This window comes from Phaethon lepturus, unplaced genomic scaffold (assembly GCF_000687285.1).
Source record: "Phaethon lepturus isolate BGI_N335 unplaced genomic scaffold, ASM68728v1 scaffold37483, whole genome shotgun sequence".
NCBI lineage: Eukaryota > Metazoa > Chordata > Aves > Phaethontiformes > Phaethontidae > Phaethon > Phaethon lepturus.
Genome location: NW_010527648.1, coordinates 12,322 through 18,871, shown reverse-complemented (window position 1 = coordinate 18,871; position 6,550 = coordinate 12,322). Strand labels below are relative to the sequence as shown.

The following is a 6,550-nucleotide window of genomic DNA, read 5'->3' as shown; positions in this document are numbered from 1 at the left end:
TGGGGCCGGAGCGGGAGCCACGCGCGCACCGGGGCACGCAGAGGCCTCTGGGCCGGGGGTGGCCGCCGCGGGGTCTGACGGTGCATTCTTTCCCCTCTGCAGAGGTACGAAAGATCCGGCGCTGCTGATGGGAAGGGCAGCCAGTCAGTGCTGTCCGTGCCACCCTTCGCCAAGGAGCTGCACCTAGAGATCGTCTGCTCGCCGGCCTACAGTGCCAGGGGAGGCTGCGACCATGTCCTCTACAAGCACTTCGAAGTGCCCCGGTGAGCTGCGTGGGGAGGAGATAAGTTTCTGTTCGTGGGGTGTATTCATGAGATGCACCCTTGGTCCGTATTTGTGGCACCGAGATCTGATACAAGCTAATGGTGTGCATAATCAACACCTCAGCAGATGCTGAGTAGTTCTAGAATATCCACTTGTACCATCTTCTCCTTATGAGTGTGCTTCACTTGCACGCAACACCTCTGGTCCTTTCCTTTGGAAGGCACCTTTAAGTCTCCTTCCTTGTCATGTACCATCCAGTGCTGAGTGCTCCCAAGTACTGCCCACAAACCCCCATTCTGGGGCATGTTCGTAACCCCAGTTTTCAGCTTTGAATGAAGTTGTGTAATTGGGAAATTGGATGTGTTGCCATCTTCTCTTATGACACCTGCCTCCCTAGCCTCTTTCATTTGACTGTTGAGGCTTTCTGTTGGAATTATACTCAGCTATTTTGTCTGGAAGAAATGCTCTTTAATGGCATTCATCTTCTATACCATTCCCAGAAGCTTCCCCTTAGTATTCTGGATGCGCCTACTAGCATCCAGTGCATGCTAAATCTTTAAGTGGCTATTTATAGCTTTATTCACAGAAAAGGAGTGAGTCAGTATGAATTAGCTACATTCTTTTCTCTACAAATGCATGTGGTATGGGGTGGGGAGGACAGACAACCAGAAGGATTTACTCTCTTTTACTCGTGAAACTCTGGTTTTTTGTAGGCTTGTCCAGGAGGGAGACATCCTATGTGTTCCAACATTTGGATATGCTGAGTTTTTAGAAGTAAATGCAGACAAATTCCTAAGGTAGGTGGCAAAAAACTGTGGGTCTATTACATGGGTACTGTAAGAGAAAAGATACTTTTCCACTATTGACTCTGTTGAAACAAGGCGGTTTCTGATCCATTCTGATCTGTCCCTGGAGTTTAAATTTTATCTGCCTCTTATTTTAGGAGGAAGAGGGAAATGCTTTTGTTGGATTATGGAGGGCTGCAGCCTAGAGGGAGGCCTCCCTTAGCTCACTCAAATAGTCATGGAGGGAAGAAAGGAGAAAGAAAGAGGGAAACTGATGGGGAAAGAGAATGAAGAGAAGGAAGGGGTGGTCTGCGGACAGCCAGTGCCACATAAAGAAAGCAAAATGGAAGTTGGGCTTGTCAACATGTGACAAACAACAAAGTGTGAATATAAGCCCTTACAGTTCATGTTAGAATAACTTTCTGTTTGGCCACCAATTCTGCCTTCCTTGATTTTGCTCATACGGCTTTGAAACAGTTCTGTGCTAAATGAGAAAGTCACGTTTGTATCAGAGTAGGGGTGCTTGCAGTGGGATTTGGCTGTTGTTAATATAAATACTTCAGCTGCATCACCAAGGGAACTGCTACAGGTAACTGAGGCGAGCGATGAGAAGAATTGCCTTAAATCGTTCATGCAGGATATACCAGCGACATGTTGTAACACTGCTCAGCTCCGTTATGTGTTTTAAAATTTAATAGTTTTATAGTACTACTACGACGAGTATTTTCTTGGCTGTTTCTCAGGGGGAGGCAGGACCATCAGAGGCACATCTTCTGTTTGTGGATTTATATATTAGCGACATTGCCACGTGCCAGAGAAGACAGCAGGGTTCATGGGACCTAAAGAGCTTGGAACTGTGTTGGTGTGCAAATGGTACAATTATTCAGAAGGTGGATAAAATCCTGGAGGGAACCTCTGCAGAGCCCTGAATCTGTCTAGTGCGATATCAGTGCAGGAAGAAGTGTTTTTCCTGTGAGGTGTCCAGGGCAGGATGCTTGTAAGCCTCTCATGGTATTTGCGTGAGCCCTAGTCTGCAGCCTAAAGGATTCTGCACTGTAAGGTTTTATACGCTGCAGGTAAATCTCTGCGGAGTTGTAGTGAAGGAAGCAATGGCTGAAGAGAGAATGTCTTCAGCTCTTAGATGAAGTAAGGTTAGTACAGCTGTACTTGTGGACTGAAGCCACCAGCAGAAGCTGTCACTGTTGAGAGTCCTGTTGGTCTGTCTACCCAGACAGCACAGTGAGGTCAGTAAAGGGTCCATGTGAGTCCTGGGAGAGGGCAAGAGTATGTCTGCTTACCTGTGCCTTTCAAGTGTCTTCTTGTTGACAACTGCATTGTTCCTGCCTTCAAGATCTTGACTCAGCAAGGCTGCTTGTTTTTTCCCTTAGGTGGCCAGAGCTTTACTTCAAAGTAAGGAAGATTTTAGGCATGGTGGAAGGCGAGCAGTCTGAGGGTTACCTGGTGGACACCCAGAACACCTCTGTCTATTTGGTAAGATGTCAGTGGAGAGCAGGGAGGGTGTACAGGAGATCTGAGGCTGAGGTTGCACTGTGGATGACGAAGGTGCCTGTGGAGTCTTGTGTCTCCTGCCATTGAAAAATGGCACTTCAGGACAGAGTTTGTCACTTGGTATTTGTCTTTTCTCAGGCAGTGTTCCACAGAGTGCTATTTCGCCTTCCTCACAGGTGGGTTCCACAAACAGTGCTGTCCCATCTGCTCCAGCCTATAACAGCCACGAGTTTTGGAGCAGTTTGTCTCCTGCTGGACTTTCTGATGTCGTGAAGCAGCTCTGTGATGCTCTTCAGCCTCACCTGAACAGTCAGTGAGTTAGAATTCCTTCAGGCAAGCCCCGGGAGAGCTGGTACCCGCTCCCCGGTCACTGCAAGAACTGCCTCTATGTTACAGGGCAAATGCGCTGAACGGGGCTGGCAGCATTCTCCTCTCAGGGCCAAGCAGCAGTGGGAAACTGGTGGCTGTCAGAGCTGCTTGTAGCTGCCTCAACCTCCACCTCTTCAAGGTAATTCCTCCTGCCATCAGTTGCTTGGTAGATTTATCATATACAAAGAATTACAGAGATGTTCTTTAAGTTAACTATACCAACATCCTTGCTGCAACCATGACACAAGCCCACCTAGAAAGCTGCTCCCATGCGTGCAGAGAAAAGGAGTCCGAGTATGCTGAGTTTAGCAGCTTCCTCTGGCACAGATTATGACTGCTGGTGGGCAGAACCTCAGGGCAACTGATCAGGCTAAGATCTGTCTAGCCCCCCAGCCATATCTGAGACTGGCCAGTAACAGGTGCTCTGGAAGAGAGCATAAGCATGAAGAGATGTTTCCTCTGGTGTGTACTCTCCAGTGCTCTGGAATCAGTAATTTAGAGATCTCTTGGCTCAGGGGCTGCATTCCTACCTTTCTTTACTGACTCTTGCTATTATTGCTGTCAGTCTGATGTACTTTACAGGTACCACAATACGCAGCTGTATTTCAGCAGACTGACTTCCTATCATTTGACAGCGCATTGGGTTTATACTGTACACCAGAAGGTGGCAGTAACTAAAATACACTGAGAAAAACTGGAGTTTTGAAAAGGCTCTTTGGGAAACTGAGTCACAGTGCGATGTGAGTGAAGGTCCTGGTATGGATAAAGTGCTGGTTAAACGCTGGGAACAGGATGGGAGCAGTTGGTGAGTTTTCACAACCAGTAGCGGAGTTCTGCAGGCATCAGCACTAGGAGTTCAGAAATGACCCGGGAAAGGCCGTGAACTGTGATGTGATGGTTTGTTGATAATTATTGAAGGTAAGAGAAAAGGGAGACAGACTTTCCTTGGACCAGAGGAGAGCTTTAATGAGACCAGGTGACTGAGCAGTATAATGGCAGGTAAAATTCACTGTAGTGAGTTTTACATGGAAAATTATAGAGTTCAAGTTGACTGTCACCAGTCAGTGTTGAGAATTTGGTTTTATGTCAGTGACTCCGTGAAAACTTGGGATCTGTTCTCCATATATGTCAAAAATCAGACCATATTTTAGGAAACAAACTCGAGAGTAGGTGCTGCTGCTGTGCAGATCTGTGTCTTGCCACAGCTTGAATATTGTGCACAGTTCTGGTCTCCCCATCGCAAAAGTTTAAAGCTGAACTGGAAAAACTCAGGGGAGGACACTGGGAAAGATCAGGCATCTAGACCAGTTTCTGTGTTGTGAACAGCTGAACAGGCTCCACAGCTTGAAAAATAGGGAACTTAAGGAGAGGTTGATAGAGGTTTACAAGATCTTGAGGGGTCATCAGAGAGTGGAAAGTGTTTACTTTTTTCTGTGGCAGGACGAGGCCTGGGGCTGACAGGTGAAGCTAGTGGGAAAAGTAAAGCTAAAGGAGATGGTCCTTTTTGTGGGTAAGGCTATTTGGAGGATAAATTTATTGTTATGAAACCCTATCTGACTGGGAAAATACCTTTTGCTGGGAATGGTAGATGTCTGGAAGAGTACTGAGGGGAAAGGGTAGTTACCCTGATCTTACTCTTTCTTAAGCACTTGGGGTCATGCTTGGAGACAAAATAGTGGCCTAAATGGACTCTTGGTCTGAACCACTACAGCCATTCCTACGTTCTTACAGCTGTGGCTGTACTGCGTAAACTTCATGGCCAAAATGAGGCCTAGTCTCTGTCTGTCCAGCACCAGAGGTTCTGGGCACCAAGGCAGTCTTCATTGGCTTGTTAAAAATACTGTTTTCCTTCTGTGCTCTCTTTTTGTTCACTCTGATAATCTGGTTTTATCCCACAAATTTTTTAACCTCCCTGAATCTGTAGAGTTCCGTGACTTCTCTAGGAGAGTTTCTGAAACTCTGAAAGGACTTGGAAGAATAAAGATGGAAAGAAGAGAGCTGAAAGCTTTCTTTTTTGTGGAAGGAAAACAGGCTTGCTCCTTTTTTGTGGCTATTTTTCGAGTAAACTCATAGAAAACAAACTATGTATTTTGGATATTTTGATTTTCTTCTATTTAGAAATTGGGTCTTGTTAAGTTGACATTACTCTCTTTAACTGTTCTTTTCTATCCAAGTAAAGCCATAACAGTGCGTAAGTGGGGGAGGTAGATACAGCCTTGACCAGCTGCTGTGCAGCTCATCTGGACATGATCCTTAGTGGTGCTGAGCTCTTGCTCTTCTGCAGATGTGCCATAGCTCTTGGGATCCAGTACAAGATTGCAGAGATTTCACAGTACCTCCAGATCCATGTATAGGATGCGTTTGGGAACACTGTGGCACTGCCATGTCCTGGCAGGTGGCCTCAGGTGCTAGTGTGATGTGCAGGGCTACAGCTCTGGTTTTGGCCTTGTGTGCTGCTTTTAAAGACTAACACTCTTACTGCTGAAGCCAGTATTTGCTATTCATCTTATTCTTCCATTCCAGCTTTTACACTCTTCCCCTCCTTTTCTCACTTAACTGCAGTGCTTGCTTACATTACCATTCCACCTTCTCCTCCCTTATTCTAATTGCTCTGCCTACATTCCTACCAGGACACAGTAATTCTTCCACACTGTAATCTCCACCACTTGGTGATCAGCAGTTTTTTGTCCTTTCTCTCTGCCCTTCTGTAGTTGCATACAGATACTGCTGCCATTTGGCTGTGTCTGCCACAACCCTGACTCCTGGTTTTTTTTCTATAGTACGGAGCATAGGAGTTCCGAAGCTCTGCATCCCCATGCTTACCCTTTACGTTAGCTCTTGAAGCATTCTCTCTGCTCCAAGCTACCCTTTCTGAGGATGAGGCCCAGGGAATCCCAGAGATGGTTTGGCTCTCCGTGCGTGACCTTGCAGCACCAGGAGGCAGCACTGCCTGTTTCCAGCAGTGTTCAAGCTGCTGTTCAAGGCTCACCAGTCACCTCTCCGTTTTGGATGACTTCATCCAGTATTTGCTTTGTAAATAGTGTCTGGGCTTCTAGCCACATCTAACTTACGCCCCTTACCTTCTACCTTCCTCTTGCACTTTGAGCCTGTGGGGCACTGTGTTGAATAGTTTCCTGAGCCTCCAACTCTGCTCTTTGCACTGTTCTCTGAAACACCTTGTTCTCCCTGTCTTGACCTCTTCCACAGCTCTCCCATTCCTTTCAGCTTAGGTTGCTGAGTTGTGACATCCACTGTACTGACTTCTTTGGTCCCTTGGCCTCACCTTTTTCAGACAAAACCCTCCTGCCTCCCTCAACTCCTGCAGGGAAACAAGAAACAGCCACTTTTCCATTGCAGAGTCTCCTGAATGTGTCTGTTTTTAGTATGTCCTGAGTGTGTCTATTTTATGTCTCTGGGAAACGTCCACTTACTTAGATCTCCTTTCAGCTGTGAATTGCCTGTGGAAAGTGAACGTTGTTCTGGATCTGTCACCTTACATGTTGCAACCACTGCAGACTGTGTGTTGTGTGGTCTGTCTCTCAGGTTGATTGCATTAGTTTGTGCAGTGACACCAGTGGAGCCACAGAGGAGAAAGTACAAATGGCCTTCGCCCAGGCCCAGCA

General features: G+C 46.7%; 1 protein-coding gene across 1 annotated transcript in view; it reads left to right on the top strand.

Moving 5' to 3' along the window:
• Nucleotides 1-102: 102 nt before the first annotated feature.
• Nucleotides 103-6,550, top strand: part of PEX6 (peroxisomal biogenesis factor 6) — a gene marked incomplete at its 5' end in the record, with an annotated part of 15,359 nt that continues 8,911 nt past the window's right edge. Inside the window, 7 exon segments of the mRNA XM_010283448.1 lie at nt 103-263; nt 978-1,061; nt 2,438-2,540; nt 2,735-2,871; nt 2,955-3,066; nt 6,471-6,548; nt 6,550. The exon segment at nt 6,550 is cut by the window's right edge and continues 130 nt beyond it. Coding sequence (XP_010281750.1) covers nt 103-263; nt 978-1,061; nt 2,438-2,540; nt 2,735-2,871; nt 2,955-3,066; nt 6,471-6,548; nt 6,550 — 676 coding nt within the window.